At 43.9% G+C, this 15,392-nt stretch overlaps 1 protein-coding gene across 1 annotated transcript; it reads right to left on the reverse strand.

Moving 5' to 3' along the window:
• Positions 1-313: 313 nt before the first annotated feature.
• Positions 314-8,559, reverse strand: FRRS1L (ferric chelate reductase 1 like). The gene is made up of 5 exons (XM_052788156.1): positions 8,317-8,559; positions 6,468-6,552; positions 5,846-5,984; positions 2,380-2,626; positions 314-1,911 (listed from the first exon to the last, which is right to left on the reverse strand). The coding sequence occupies exons 1-5, from the start codon at positions 8,537-8,539 to the stop codon at positions 1,739-1,741; spliced, it is 867 nt and encodes a 288-aa protein (XP_052644116.1). The 5' UTR covers positions 8,540-8,559; the 3' UTR covers positions 314-1,738.
• Between the last annotated feature and the right edge of the window lie 6,833 nt (positions 8,560-15,392).

A 15,392-nucleotide genomic window follows, 5' to 3' on the forward strand; every position in this document is an offset into this window, starting at 1 on the left:
AAGTGAACAAATCCTTACAGACATCAATGAAAATATATATTACTACACAATCTTTCTTTTGAAACAGGGATAAAGTGTTTGCAATGGAACGTTTGGATTAATTTTCAATCATCTAATTCATATACTTTAAGCACAGGTTTGAAGAATGCCAAGCCTAAGAAAAATTAGTCTACAAACTTCAGTCTGTGAATAACGATGCAAACCCAGCAAAGCTAGTTAATCTTTTTACGCTCTGTGCAGCAATGAGAATAGAAAGGAGGTCCATCACATACTTTACCAGATCCTATGTTACAGAGTCCTCAAGCGTACCACATTAGATAGAACTTTGGCACAATTTAAATTTTAATTCTATTGAAATGGAATTTTAATGCAAGTTGGGAAGTGAATGAGCAACCTTATGTAAGCACATTTGACTGCTCCATGTAGCCATGTGTCATACACTTCCTATTACGTGAAGAACAGAAATTGTCCACAAGAACTCAGTTTTTCATAATATTCTGTGGCTCATAAATACATTTTGACACTTTCCATTTCTGTAATATTTAGCTTTGTAATATTTTTGGTGATAAAAAAAAAATCTAGTGTATTTCCTCTTTAGCTCATCTTTTTCCACAGTAACTACATTTTAGCAGTGGTTTGATGAAACTAAAGATACTGCTCTGCTTATTGATTCCTATCTTTCCTTACAAATAATCTCAATTATATTTCCATGTCTTTGTAAGTTAACACCAGCTGCCCATATTCACCTTTAACATGAACCGGATATACAGGCATACAACACAGAAAAACAGACTACTTCATACTACTACACAATTGCTTAAAAACGTATTTACATGTCACCAAAATTACTGTTTTTTTCATAAAAAGAGAAGAATTGATTTAATCTATTGGGAGGACATCCTATGGCTTGTTGGAACTTCTATATTCTGTATGTTTTATGCTTGTTTTTCCTATGTATGGAGAATTTACATTACTGTATTCTCCCCTCCCCTTGTTTAAATAACTTGATATCTCACTCATAAAGGAAGTAGCCATTTCTTTCAAGAAGGTTGTTGAAACTCTACTATTATAAAGACAGACATTCATCACCTCTTTTCCATTGGGGAAAAAAAAAAACCAACCCATGTTAATGCTTGATTATGCAAGTTTAGTTTTGGAAAGTACCAGAGCAAGTAAACCTTGATAAATATAAAAAAAAAATAGGGAGAACTGTCCGTTACTGAAGGGCAGGTTTTATACTGCTGTGTCGGTATCCGGATCTTAAGTTCAGAAACTGCACTTGGAGTTGTGCTGTCTGCTCCAGAAGTACCAAACAGCATTATAATGTTTTCCCAAATTTGCTTTTTGGGAGCAATTTGGAAGGCAATTTTGTTATTTGATAAGGTGTCCATCACTAAATTCACCTAAACACACATACAGACAGACACCCCTCCCAAACACACATACACACACACGCACACACATTGATTTTACAAAAGTCTCCTTTTCTTTAAGCAAGTAGTCACAACACTGAAAATATTCTCCTATGTGTTCAGTGATTATTCTTAAATGATTTGTCACCACTCTGCCACTCAAAGGAGATGGTTATTTCATTCTCCTGAGAAGCTAACTATGTTCAAAAGCAGCTAGATGAGGATGGTGGTGTGATATAAATTCCAATAGAAAAACGCATCGTCCATCCGAATAGCCGTCCATCCTGAGAAACTTCCACTGACAAATTCTTGCTATCTTCCATCGGTCATGGGGTTCCCATCAATAAATAGAAGGTCAGTGCAACAATGAGGAGTAAGCAGAATGGAGAAGAGAAGGTTTGATAGGCAGCCGATGGCATGAAAATATCTTCATACTTGTAAATACTGACAACACGCTCTGATACAGGTGGTGAGTCTATATCATGACGAGTTATAGAACCTTTAACAGGTAAGGGCAGAAAGAAATAACGTCAGATGCATTTTTTTCTATAAGTCTACCAAAGAAACAGGTAGACAGCCAAGTAATTTTCAAACCTACAGGAGCATGCAATATTACACTGTCAGTGAGTAAGGTGATTTCTCTGCTTTCTGAAATTAAACTTCCAAATAAGACAAACGAAATTCAAGTAAACAATAAACATACTTCAAAGGAAATCAGAAATTCTAGTTATGAAGTTCTTCTAAATTCAGCTTTGGGGAGTGGGAGTAATAACGATGTAGCCGAGAAAACACGACATGTAGGAGACTGTTATTTAGCTTGTCTTCCTTTTTATCTGTTTTTAAGCCTCACGCTGCCAGAGTTTTAGTTCATTAGAAAAAAAGGGGGCTCTAGTAAGACTAATGTAATTGAAAGACATTTATCCATTTTGGCACCTCAGTTCTGTCAGTAACACAGAAATCAACTCACCCTGAATTGCTGGACCCCAAGCAAACAGATAGTACCAACTCAAGTGCAGATCTACGATGGTTTCCTCTCGGGGAACATATACAGGACGCTTGAATCGACATGTTACACGATTGTTTTCAAAAACCCCTTCTTCATCTCTAGCAGGATTTCTCTGGATTTCTTTAGCCCACTGACCGACATTATAGAAGTGCTGTATTCGGACTCTTCCGTTATCATCATGAACACAAGCCATGACATCATCTCCTCCCTACACCGTAAAAGCATATTGGTAGAAGGAAAACAAAAGTGTCACAAAGCATTTCCTCATTTATGTATATAATTTTAATTATTAAAAACTAATCAAGACCTCGGGCTCTCATTCCTTCTTTCAAAGTTATATATACACAAATATTTGTTTCCCTAACCATGTGTCTTCAATCAGATTGAAAAGCACAAAGTGGATAGTAATATTTACTTACCCTTACTAACTCTGAATTCTCTTTTGGATCTTTCCGAGAGTTATTTTACCTAACAGATATAACATATTTGTAAGACATGATATCACCCTGACATCACACAATTAATTGATCCGTGGAAGGCTGTTTTCTTCTGTAATTTGTGAAGTTCTGGGACCCTGCTTCATAAAAACTGGCAGTCTTGAATCCCTGATGTGTACAAAACCCACTACATCAAATCATGGACAGAAAACCAATATAATTTAGTAAAATAGAGGAGATGAATCTACCAAATACAGGAAAAAAATGGCATGAATTGCAGTCTGTCTTTTCTAATCTCTTCTCACATTCACTTAAGGGAACACCACTTCTTGTATCTCTTAAGAGAAAATGAAAACTGTTCAGCATGTAGTAAGAGAATACAGAACACCGTAAGATACAAGAAAAAAAGTAATCAGTATGTGCTTCTTCATACAGCATAAACAGCTGCCAAGCATTCCAATCAAGCAAAGAAACAACGGACAGAAGGAAGTGTGAGACAACTGTTTGTAGAGGTCATTTGTAGAAATATTAAAGCAGCTGCTAGAACTATTGCTTAAGGTCACTGCCAAAGTGGTAGAGCACTGCATCACTCAGGGATTAATTTTAGGAGTACTATCTCATAGAAGCTTTAGTATCAAGAACCATTAAAACACTGTGCAAATTGGATGAGTGGCATTTTACTGAACACCACTGCCACAGGTGGTATAAAACACAGAGCCGTATTAAATACAGGCCCCACTTCTCCAATACTAATCTTTCTGATATGTCATGCTGATGATAGACATGATGCTTGCTAGCATGATCATCTCTCAGTTCCTTATTATAGGGAAAGGAGAGAAAAAGGGTGCATTTCAGCTCTTCGGGAACATTGCTATGTGGATTTGTAAAAGATGTGCCAGAAGTGTGGGAAAAAGGGGACAACTAGGTAAAAACACATGCTTGAACAGTTTCTGCACCTCGGTGCTGCTGCAGGCAACCTTTCCAGCTTCTGTCTTGAGCCTATCCTTGCTCTCCATGACTTACTTTCCAAGTTTAACTTTTATACATCTGAGCACAAATCCCTCATTCTTAAGTACAAAGAGGCAAAAATATAGCTGTTTTCTCATAGAAAAAAATTAAAAGGAAAGAAAAAAGTATTCCGAATCTCAATTAACAGAATGACATTACCAAATCCTGCCTAGGCACAAAAGCCTGCAAGTGGAAGAGCATGTTATTTGAGACAAAGAAATAGGTCACAGGAGTTAAAAAAAAAAAAATCTATTGAGGACACAAAAGAGTTTTTTTCTCCTGAACTTCTGTGGCTATCCAGGCCACACCATTCTGATTAGGGCCTCCAAGCACAGCCCACTTCTCACAGCTAAGCTGTTTTGACTCAAAGTCATTTTACCATTAGAGCCTGCACATCCCAGGACACCAAAACATCCTGGAAGTAGTTAAGAAAAAGGATGAAGTCAGCAGGAGAACAAGAGAGGAAGACAGATGCTAGCTGGTTTAGTCCAGCTGACTGATGGGCATTAGATCACCTACGCAGCAGATTTGGAAGCGAATCCTTTTACTTTACACTTACTTTATTCTTCTTACCAGAAGCTGAGACTTAACATGCTGCTTGGTGTGCCTGGGATGAAAGGTAAGGCCTGCTTTCCAAGTGGCTGATGAATTGCCGGCAGTGGGACCCTGGGACCTACTGCCAGTATATCAGAGTTACAGACTGGTACCATGATCTTTGATAGCTTGGGGCCAAATACGTAAATGGTGCTGAGCTGCTTTGAAAACCCCGCTGAGTACATGCATTTCCAGGCATCTAAACTCTGCCCAAAATTTGGCTGTAAAACTGTTCCTCACAACATTAAAAAGAAGATGAACTGTTTCTTGTGATGTGAGCTGTTCTTTAGGACACAAAGACTTCTACCTTTATTATGTTTATTTACAGTGTCATATTAAAACATATATGGTAATGACTGAAAAGCATCTGCCCTCACATTTTCTTTCTATTTCTCATTTTGGGTCTGATAAAAACATTGTTAGGTCAGCGTGAGTCTTCCCATTCATTTTTGTGGGTCCTAGCCCAGCCCAGGACGTCTAAATTCTGTATTTTTTTCAGACTACTGCTTACAGCTGTACAAGAAAGAGTCCTGTCCTCTGGCTTGTGATTAGGACATAGGCTCAGTATTGTTTTATATACTCAGGCGTGTTTCTGTATACGAACACCTACATTATGAACTGCATTTTAATCCTAAACATTTTACCAAGGACCACAGACAAAACATCTTTGCATACGTCGTCTATTGCTCAGGTTTTTTAAACTTTGCACAGTACATGCTCCTGTTTTGCTTATTGAAACACAATGAAAAGTGAAGCTTTTGAATGAGAAAGTAAGTACAGGGATAAGCATAAAACCAAACCCAATAAAATCCAGGAGAGATAGAAGAAGAAATTTTAACAAGACTGCTTGCTAGAGTATGTATGTTTAAATTAGCAGGAGTCATTTTGTCACACATTTGTGGCTTCCCTGGAACAGCACACAGGTATGAAAGAAGCAAAAAGATTTCCAAAGTTTAACCGTGAAAGCCATATTTATAGCACTGAAAGTCAGCTGATTTACTGAAGAATAAAATTATTTGCTGTTTAGTTTCTGATGTGCCTTTTGGCCAAGTAACACTGACATAAAGCACAACAGGACATTTCCACGTGAATTGGCTTATCCCCGAGGGCAAAAAGCTAGTAACGTTCAGACATTCAGAGCTGAACCGAAATACTGTTTTAATGCTCAGAGAGGAAGGGAAAGGACACGTTAGGAAGGATGAGGCAGTTTTTCTGGGAGGCAGCGGGCCTGGCTTCTGCCTCCAGGGTGGCTACCGAATGGTGCTGTGTTTTCAGCAAGTCAGTTTCTCCTTATATGCTCTGTTTCTGGCAGAACAAACATAAACGATTTATATCCTAGCCTGTAAAAGTGTGCACACTGTCAACATGAAGAACTGTACATGTCTTACCATTTTCTTGTCTGAGGAAAATCCCACCGCCACCCAGCCATCAGTATCGGCACTCAACTCAAATTCAACATCAGCTCCTATTCTACGGTAACTTAGAAAGTAGTCACAAGTCTCTGCATTGCATCCAGGTTTACCGTACCTAAATGGAATTGGAATACATGTAACTTTTCCTCACAATTTCCTGCTATGGAACTTCATTACGTTTCTGCAAGAAAAAAACTAAAAGAATGCATTTTGGTATAATGGCAGTAAAACATAATAATATAATATGCTATACACAAAGTACCACTAATTAAGTGTTAGCAATTATCACTCTTTCAGTGTAAGAATGTATAGCATTTAAACAGTACGGCAAGCAATTAATTACACACAGTGTTACTCTGTTGACCTTCCTAGCCCTGCTTTTGTAAGTGCTTCATGAAAATACAAGAATCATGAAATAGCTGTAGGTCCAGAACTATGATGTATATCCTTAAATGATCTAGTTTCCTCAAAGAGTATAGTCCATAACTACAAAGTATGTTCTTAAATAATGAACATTTATTACAATGAATATAGTCTCCAATATAATCAGTCAGCATTTGCAAACATAAAGGTATCTGCGCTCTTCTCTCAGACTGACCTGAAGCATCCCTTGGTTTTTCCACAGTCATCCACTCTTATTTTTGCGAAGGGATCCACAGGAGGAGCAGTAGGGAAAGGGTAACCTGTATGATCAGAATAAATCATTACTAAATAAAATACAAGGAATAAGAAGCAGTAATACTAAAGAGAAAGGGTTCCAATAGCATTTACTTTGTCTGCTGATAACCGAGCTGTTCAGATGGGGGACTACTTTGTCACGTACACAATCCCGTGCTTAGATGGTCCTGGATCCAGATATCAAAGTAACACCAATAATTGAAAACAAAAATTTTCTCAGGTTTCCTACATTTGTCAAGAAGGGAGAAGGATGCCAGCGGATGGCTTTGCTACACCGAGGGCAAAAGTTAACTTAAGGCAGCAGGAACATGGAGTAGTGCAGTCAACTAACAATTAGGGATCTCCGCTCACTGCACTCTTTGTGCGCGTTCTTAGTGCCCTCAGGAAGTCCGTAAGGGAACTAAATCTGACTCCTTCGCCATAAATGACAGTATTAAGTATAAATGCAGGGCACCAGGTTCAGAGCTGTAGGAGCGGATACCGAAAGGCCCTTATAATACACCCTCCATTAAGAAGTAAAATAAAACACACACGGCAATAAAAGGTAGGAGAGTATCAAAACAGGGAATTGCCTGCAGGTATGACCTGCAATCACTTGTGAAGGAAGACCCAGAAGAGCCGGACGATGAAAGTCATGATTCCGAGCAATCCCGTCTGCTGTACGATAGTACACTGAAGAGAAAGTGCGAACATTTGCAAACAGACCTTTTCTGTCCCGGCTTGTAGAAGTTTGTGTCTGTTGCATGAACACAGGTATTTTAATAGGATGTTCTTTTACTCAGCCAACTGAAACCCAAAGTGCTAGTTGTGAAAGGAGGAAGTCCTCTGAAAGTGCTTCATTGAACAGGAAACAAACACTCCAGCTAGTTACAGCATCTGCAAACAGACATTTAACCTACACAACTTTAGCGTTTGGGAGCCCCGATTCGCTTCCCCAGGTTTCTGACAATGCCAACAGAGAGAGAAAGTACGCTGTAAACTGCAAATTACAGCCCCCCATTGACCGTATCGGGGGCCTGGGTAAATTACCCAGCATGAACGTATTTAGTTGGCAAAATTTCACAGCAGCCTGTGGCAGAGCATCACTGAAAGACCGGTCGCAGGACACCCCATCTTCTCACTTCTTCCTTTTTTTCGAATGCATCAAACAACCGGTCGTCAACGCAGCCTAGCCACAAAATTGGAGTTCTAACATTCCGCCGTTCGTAGATTCAAAAAAAAAAACCAACCCAACAAACCCACCCCAAGCCCCACGACCTCTAGGTTTCTCACCGCTCAGGACATCACACGGCATTTCGAACCCCCCCCCAAACCCAGCACTCCTTTTAACTCAGCGCCCCGGCAAGCTTTTCCCCAGCGGCTTTGCACCATCGCAAGGCGACCCACCGCCGGCCGGGACGAAGCCCGGACCCCCGGAGCCCTCCCGGGGCTCCTGCCGCGGCCTTCCCCCCCACTCCCAGCTCCGGCTCTGCCTCCCGGCGTGGGCTGCCCGGGCCCCCCGCCCGGTTGAAGACGCCTTGCGGGAGGACCCGGCCGTCGGGCAGGGCAGCCGGGGGGCTCCCCTCCGCTGCCGGCCCCCTGAGGAGGAGGAGGAGGAGGAGGAGGAGGAGGAGGAGGAGGAGGAGGACAGGCCCGCGGAAAATGGCGGCGGGCGCTGGCCTTCGTGCTGAACAACGCCGCCGCCACAGCCCCCCCCCCCCCCCGGCCCTCCCTTCCCTCCCCGGCGGACTCCGCTCCCCCCCTCGCCGTCTGCCCCCCGTTGGCCGCACCCTCCTCGGAGAGGTAGCGCAGGTCGTAAAACTCGCTGGCGAAGGTGCCGTACGAAGAATCGTGGTGAGGCCGCGCCGCTTCCTCGCCGTGCTCCCCGCCGCCCGCCGCCTCCCGCCTCCCGCCGCCTTCCTCCGCCGGGCTGGCGGCGGAGCCCGCCAGCAGCAGCAGCAGCAGCAGCAGCAGCAGCCGCCGCCGCCAAGCGCCGCGGCTCCGCACCGCCATGGCGGCGGCGGCGGGGGCCGGGCGGGCAGGCGGCGGCCGAGCGCGCTTCCTACGCGGTCGCCCGCGGGCTCCTGCGCCGCCGCGGCCGGCGGCGGAGCGAGGGGAGGCGGCCCCGGGTGGGGCGGGCGAGGCGGTGCACGGAGGGACTGCGGGGGTGGGCGAGGGGACGTGGGGCGTGTGGGAGCGGGTTTTGGGCGGGAAAAGCTGTGGGGGGGGCGGCGGCGGCCCCCAGCCCTGTCACGGGCAAAACCCTGTCAGCGCTGAGCCCTCCCCGGCCTCGATTCGCCAAAACCTCTCAGCGTGTGCTTCAAGAGGACGTGATACATCCTGCTCGCTAATTGCCGGGCAAGCTCACCCCTTGTATATATATATTTTTTTTTTATTATTTTCTATTTTCGATGACTTTCTGAGGTGGGACTGAAGGCACCACGCGACTTAGCGCTCGTCTCAGGTAAAAAAAAAAAAAAAAAACCACGCCGGCGAGCGCCGGCTGTCGGATTGCGTGTTCTTGCTTTGTATTGTACGCCATGTAACGGCAGCGATGCAAATATGCTGAAAAACTGGCAGAACCGAAAGAAAGCCCCGCTTGCCCCCCCCAAAGTTGGCTTGGGCTCTTGTAACCGACGCCGGACTCGCAGCTAGGCGTTACGGATACGGTCGTGTTCTCGCCGTGCCGTGGTACCCGCGGGTTGGTGGAGAAGCGACGACATTTCGTCCCCCACGTTCGCCCAAGTGGCTCTTTTCTTGGGTTTGCGTTGCCGTCTTCTGGTTATAATTTCTTTTTTATATTGTTATGCATGGTTACACTCCCTCCTCTGAGAGTGGAAGAAAATTCAGCAAAACATCAGGGGGGAGGGAGGGAGGGAGAGAGAAGACGACGCAGCAGTTGGCGATATTCTGAAGATTGAAATAACCCTCGATTTAAATCTTTTCTCTTTTAGTATCCATGACTGAACCGAGTTACTTTTTGGTGGGGCACTGAGACTGCCCGAGACCTAGGCTGCGTTCGGGATAAGTTCATTCCCTTGGGCCGAGCAGTTGCTTGTAATACCGGAGTGTGCCCAGCTGCATCGGGTGGAGGACGTTAATTCACGTCTCCACGCTTTAGTCCAGTGGATTAGCATGCTATCTCTCACTGCAAAGAGAGGAACAGCCACACAGAGGTGAAAAATAAGTTGCAAAAGCGATTTCGATCGCGTGCAAATTCAACATGTTCCGCAGTAGCGTATGGAAAAAGCTATGGGAGAGAGCAACACCAAGCTCAAGTGCAAAATAATGAGTCCCTTCTTCCCACCTCGCTGAGCTTGGCAAACTTTACCGGGCCAGTGGAAAACAAGCAAACAAATGGCAATAGAAAAACGCTTATAAATCAGGCTAACAGGAAAATAAGGCTGCAGCTTATTCTTTCTGGCAATAATCAACTCTGATGAAGGCCCCCCGCCTCCTTTTTGAAATAGCTAGCCGAGGGTTGTGATGCCTGTGAAGAAGCATTTGCTCAGTGAGGGAACAGCTGTCAGCTGCATGCTGGTTTTTCCTCCCTGGAAACAGGCTTTAGCGCACTGCGATACAGGCGATGCTTTGCAGACATAGTAAACACTTGGGATATTTATCCTGTATTGTTTGTACCTACATGACACCTATCGTTTTAAATCTGACAGCTAAGGTAACTGTCTGTGATTACAGTGGAGCTGCACTGATTTTCTAAGGTGAAGATACGGCTAAGAGACTGACCCTATTGCAGGTGCCTCCCTCCTTGTAAATCTTTAAAAATTAAAATTAAAATACTCCAGACACATTTTTTTTTCCTTAGTAGAACCTCTTGTGTTTGCCTGAAGGTTGTCCCTACCACAAAAATGGGTTGCTTATAGGAAGCAACGGCGTATTGGGACTGCTGGAGCACTAATGAGTACCTTCAATTTTCAGCAGACGGAAGGGTCTACGCTGCAACTAACAGCACTGCCCGTGCGGCAGCAGTTCTGCAGGGAAGAGCCTTATCTGATCAAGTGATTAAGGCTGCCATCATAAAAAGCATTTAACAAAAGGAGTCCAAACTGCATGAGGTTGTACAAGCAGCCTTAATCCTCGAACACCTAAACTTTCTGAATGCCGTAATTCACAGTTTGCACATGCTGGTAACACCTTTCTTAGATGGGATGTGCCATGTGTGAACCGTGGGTTGGAAGGCATGGCCGTCCCCTGACAGCAGGAGTCCTCTTGCTTTTGGTGAATTAGAGATGTGGTCATTTCCACCACGTCTTGCACCATCACCTCCTGCCTCAGGGGAATCCAGCAGTCAAATGCCTTGCATGATTAATTGCCCTAGCTTGGGCAATTCTCTGGTGCTAGCACTCAGTCTAGCGGTGTCTTCCCAGAACTGGAGACCGGGATTATCCCCAGCCATCCCTTGAGGCCCATCCTGCCTTCTCTCTTGGCTCTGTTTGTTACTCAAAAGCACACCTTTCCCCTGGACGCTCGTGCTTTTGGGGGCATTTGGACTAGAAATTAAAGCTTCGGGAATAAGTCATCGTTTATGTAACAGACACTCGGAAAAAAATCTTGTCTCAGAGTCTCTAATTGCATTACGCAGGAGTGGCTGCAGCTCCTGTACTCGGGGCAGGGGGGAAGAGGGTAAAACCCCGCTAGTCATATAAGAGTATGGCCTGACTAATGGAGAGAGGGGTGGGGAAAGGCCAGTGATGCTGGCAGACCATTAGAAACCCCTAACACGGTGTCCTTTGTGCCTGCTCTTCCTTTGGGACCACCCGTGGCAAACGAGTTCCCCCTTCCCGCTGCTGTGGCCAGTTAGGCTGGATCCTGCCCCATCCATTTGCTTTTCTGTTTCTGTGTGTGATCTAGCAGGTTTTGTCCATTCGATAGTTCTCTTACAAGAGGCTCAACTTCCTTACTCAGCTCTAGGTTAAGTTATTGCTATTCCCAGTTCACCCCCAAAAGCCGAAGCTGGTTAAGTTCATACTGCCCTGCCTCTTCCCAGCTACTGCCTCAGCGTATCCGTGCCTCAAGAACAGCTCCTTAAAGTTTAGTGCTCTTGGTTATTTCCATCAAACCAATGTTTATTGAAAAATCAATACGTACCCACCAGTGCTGACTAACAGAATGACTCCTGAGTTGTTGGTTTTCTTACAATAACCAGAACTTGTAATTCATACGCAGTTTTCTGAAACCCTTTCCGCAATCTTTTTTAATACGGTGAATGTATCTACTCTGCCAGTAATTTATCTTGGACTTTCCTTTATTAAACAACAATACAAATTTTAGAAAGTGAGAAATCTCCCTGATTTCATTAATAGTCATTCATCCCGTGCTCTAGTTAACTACCTGTGACTCTATACAGAAACACGCTTGCTGTGTTAGTTACTTAGACTAAGACGTGGGAGAAAATATGCTAGGAATTTCTTGCACGCAGAGCTTTCTCACAATGTGCAAAACTGATTGACGAAGAAAAAAATGTCAAATGCCAATGCATTACCTCCTGTGAGAAAAGTAAAAACTAAGCGATGGCCGCCTTAGAAAAAAACCCAAAACACTACGGAGGAAAAAGAGGTGTGCTAGTTCTGAAAGCTACTAAACAGAGAGATGAGCGAGTTTTTTGGAGGCCTGGTACTGCTTCGGGTCTTCTGGAGAAAGGCAAGAAGATATAAACTCTAAATATGTTATCATCCAAATAAAAACTGCATTAGATCATTAGATCATCTCTTGCTCAGCACTGGTAAATCTTTCTATTTCTGCTGCCACTGAGTTATGTATCTGGTCTTGCTCCAAGGGCAATCGTGCCTCTGCAGCCAATACTGCTCACAACAGCACTCTTTCTATAAAATTAATCTAATGCAGGAAAAAAGCAATGTCTCCAAGCTCTTTGCCACAAGCATAACACACACCAATCTAAAGACTAAGTCCAGCAGTCTTAGACACTAAATCAGCATGAGTTTTGCTTCCATAAGCACTATGGACCCTTCCCAAGGTAGCTTTTTTTTTGTGTTAGTTTACATCAGGCTGCTTATGTCTTTTCTCCCAAGACTGCATTTTTTACCTCTCTGGCACTCTTTGCTACCCCAGCGTGAATGCAGCGCTGGGAGGTATATCTACCCTGAAAGCCAGATCTGCCAGATGGTGGCACAACGTGCACCAGGAGGTTTTGGAGCAAAACTTTCCACGTTTTTTAGAAAGTCCTTGTTACAAAGAGGTTATTTATAGTGTTATTCTAATAAGGAGCCAAAACAGAGCAGTCTTTTATTAGAACTCGCAATAGAGGGCATTACATTGAGACCTCCCCGTGCACAAATACCATTTACTTACTGTGCAAAAATTGGCCTGGAGAGCTGAAAAATTCAGCTTGTATTAGCAAAGAGCTCATTTAGGTGGGAATGTTTTAAAGAGTTTAAGCAGTACTGGCAGAATTCAATTAATTCCGTGTGTGACAATGTCATTTCATCCTAATTAGTTAAGAACTCAGAAATACAAGAAAAAAAAAAAAAAGAGAAAACCCTGTCCCCTCATGAGACTTCATCTGAAGAGTTACGATAAAAGTTCCATAAATTTGCCTGTTGGAAAACAGTCATTTAAAACAGCCTTTCCCCAGCCTGAACTCAGACACCTCTGAGTCTAAATAATAATAATAATAATAATAAGAATAATAATAATAATAATAATAATAAAAATACCCTTATATTCCAGGGAGCAGGCAATCAGGGCAGGAGAAATCAGCAGAGAAGCTCCTTTTGGCTTGCTCCTCTGCAGTGAAGTTGCTTTCTATACGTCCTAACTGAGGCGGCTCCTGCCCAGGAAGCGGGGTTCCATAGGTTACGCCTCATCCCCTCCCAGGTAAAAGCTGCAGGAGGGGATGCTTTGCTTCAAACAGCCCAGGGAAAAATTCCTGGATTAGGGGAGGAACTTTTCTCTTCCTCCTGGGGACATTGGAGCCCAGGCGAAGGGCAGCCCCCAGACCCCAGGCTCCGGGAACATGCTCCAAGTCTGGTTTTGGGCTGGAGCATCCCGATGTTGGCGGCAAGAGGAGAAATGGGGCTTTTCCCTGCAGGCTTGGGGGGGGTGACCGAGGGGACGCTGCCCAGGGACCCAGGGTGAGCCTGGAGCCCGGAGGATGACACCTTACAGGGAGTCTGGGGGAGCTGGGGTCATCCCTGTCCATCCCTGCCTCTTGCGGTCACTGAATACATATAAACCAGTCTGCGAGAGCTATCAGCCACTAGAGGAATGGTCTGAGCAAGACGTACCCGCAAATGAGTGGAAAACATTTGTGGGACTGCAAGAGTCAGGCTTGTCTGTATTTAAGCAGAAGCGAGGTAAAGGCGTCCCGGGCAGTAGGGTGGGTTACGCCGCACCGAAGGGAAATGACGGCACAAATTCTGGCATTTGTCTCAAGCTTCCCTCGTTGCGTGTCATTATCTAAAGGCACGTCCGTATCCATCATCTGCGCTTACTTGGACAGCAGAGTCAGGCAGGTGCACAAGTGGCTTCCCTGACTTTAAAATAATCTGTTGTCTTGGCCGCATTTAAAACAAGTCAAAGTCAGTTATACTGAAGGCTTTGGGTACCAAAGAGGCACACTAATGGAGAAGAGCTAAGCCTCTCAGAAGCCTCGCCGCAGGCTTTCTTAACATCCATGATGTGCAGAAGAGTCTTTGAACCTTGGATGTGGGGATGAACCAAGCATAAAACCATTTACTCTGATGTAGAAAAGATCCCACGCATCTGCTAATGGTGTAACAGCAAGCAGCTTTGGAGAGCTCGGATATATTGTTTTGAAATGCTTGTAAACTGAGTTAAAAAAGAGAAATTTTTAACGTTTTAATTTACTTAAGTTGTTACTAATATTTAAATTACTGAAATCAGGTTTACTTCTCATGATGCCAATGAAGTCAGAGTTCAACATGGTTTATTTATCCAGAGATGCTAGAATACAGCAGTGTTTTATAAAACACAGTGTTATTGGGCAGAACAAAACGTTGTGCAATGGCCAAGATTTAGAAACACTTATACCAGTTAATGTGGGGATAAAAACATCGTATTTGAGGGTTGTTAGAGGAGAAGTTGCCTCCTTGAGAGAGGATCTCTAACCACAGTTACATCTCTTGTTTCTACTAACCAAAAAGATTGTAGCATTGATAAATAGTTGGGATTTTCTTGTTAAGATCTTCATGTGACACCAGCAATAAATAAGACTAAACTTATGTTTTCTTGTTTCTACTGTGCAGCTACGTAATATATCCTACGGTTACTTCCATGTTTTTCATACAGATGTTTACAAGGATAAACCTAATTAAAGAACAAGTATTTAACTGGCTTGTCTTCATTTGGCAGTCAACATGTGCGTGGAGGAAAGGTTTCCAGCAGCCTAAGGTGTATGCTGTGCAATAACCCCTTCCCTTACACTTCAAATAAATGAGAGCATATTACGAATTCTGAAGCCATTTCAGTATGTTGTTAAGTTGATGCTTTTGAGTTTTGTTCTGATGCTGTTGCTATGCCAATTTGAGACAGGAATACAGTCTTTAAGCATTTGCTGACAACAGTGCTCATCAGTGGGGAAAAAAGAAAACTGGGGGGAAAAATCCAGACATCAATCTGGTACTTGGAGAGAAATCCAAACAACTCCCCTGTTCTGATGGCCGGTTCTCCCACATGTGCACAGAGCCCTCTCCCTGCTGTTGTAAAATATCCACATATGTCAACACCCCCAAAATGTAGCAGCGGAGAGCAAAAAAGCACTAAGCTGAGGTTTTCCCACCGCTCCTCGCAGGCAGTTGCAGAGTTACTGTGCCAGCACCCGACAGCTTTACCAAGCTCAGGCCACGCTGGGGCAAGGTCCTTTTTTCTA

This window comes from Harpia harpyja, chromosome 5, assembly GCF_026419915.1.
Source record: "Harpia harpyja isolate bHarHar1 chromosome 5, bHarHar1 primary haplotype, whole genome shotgun sequence".
Classification (NCBI taxonomy): Eukaryota; Metazoa; Chordata; class Aves; order Accipitriformes; family Accipitridae; genus Harpia; species Harpia harpyja.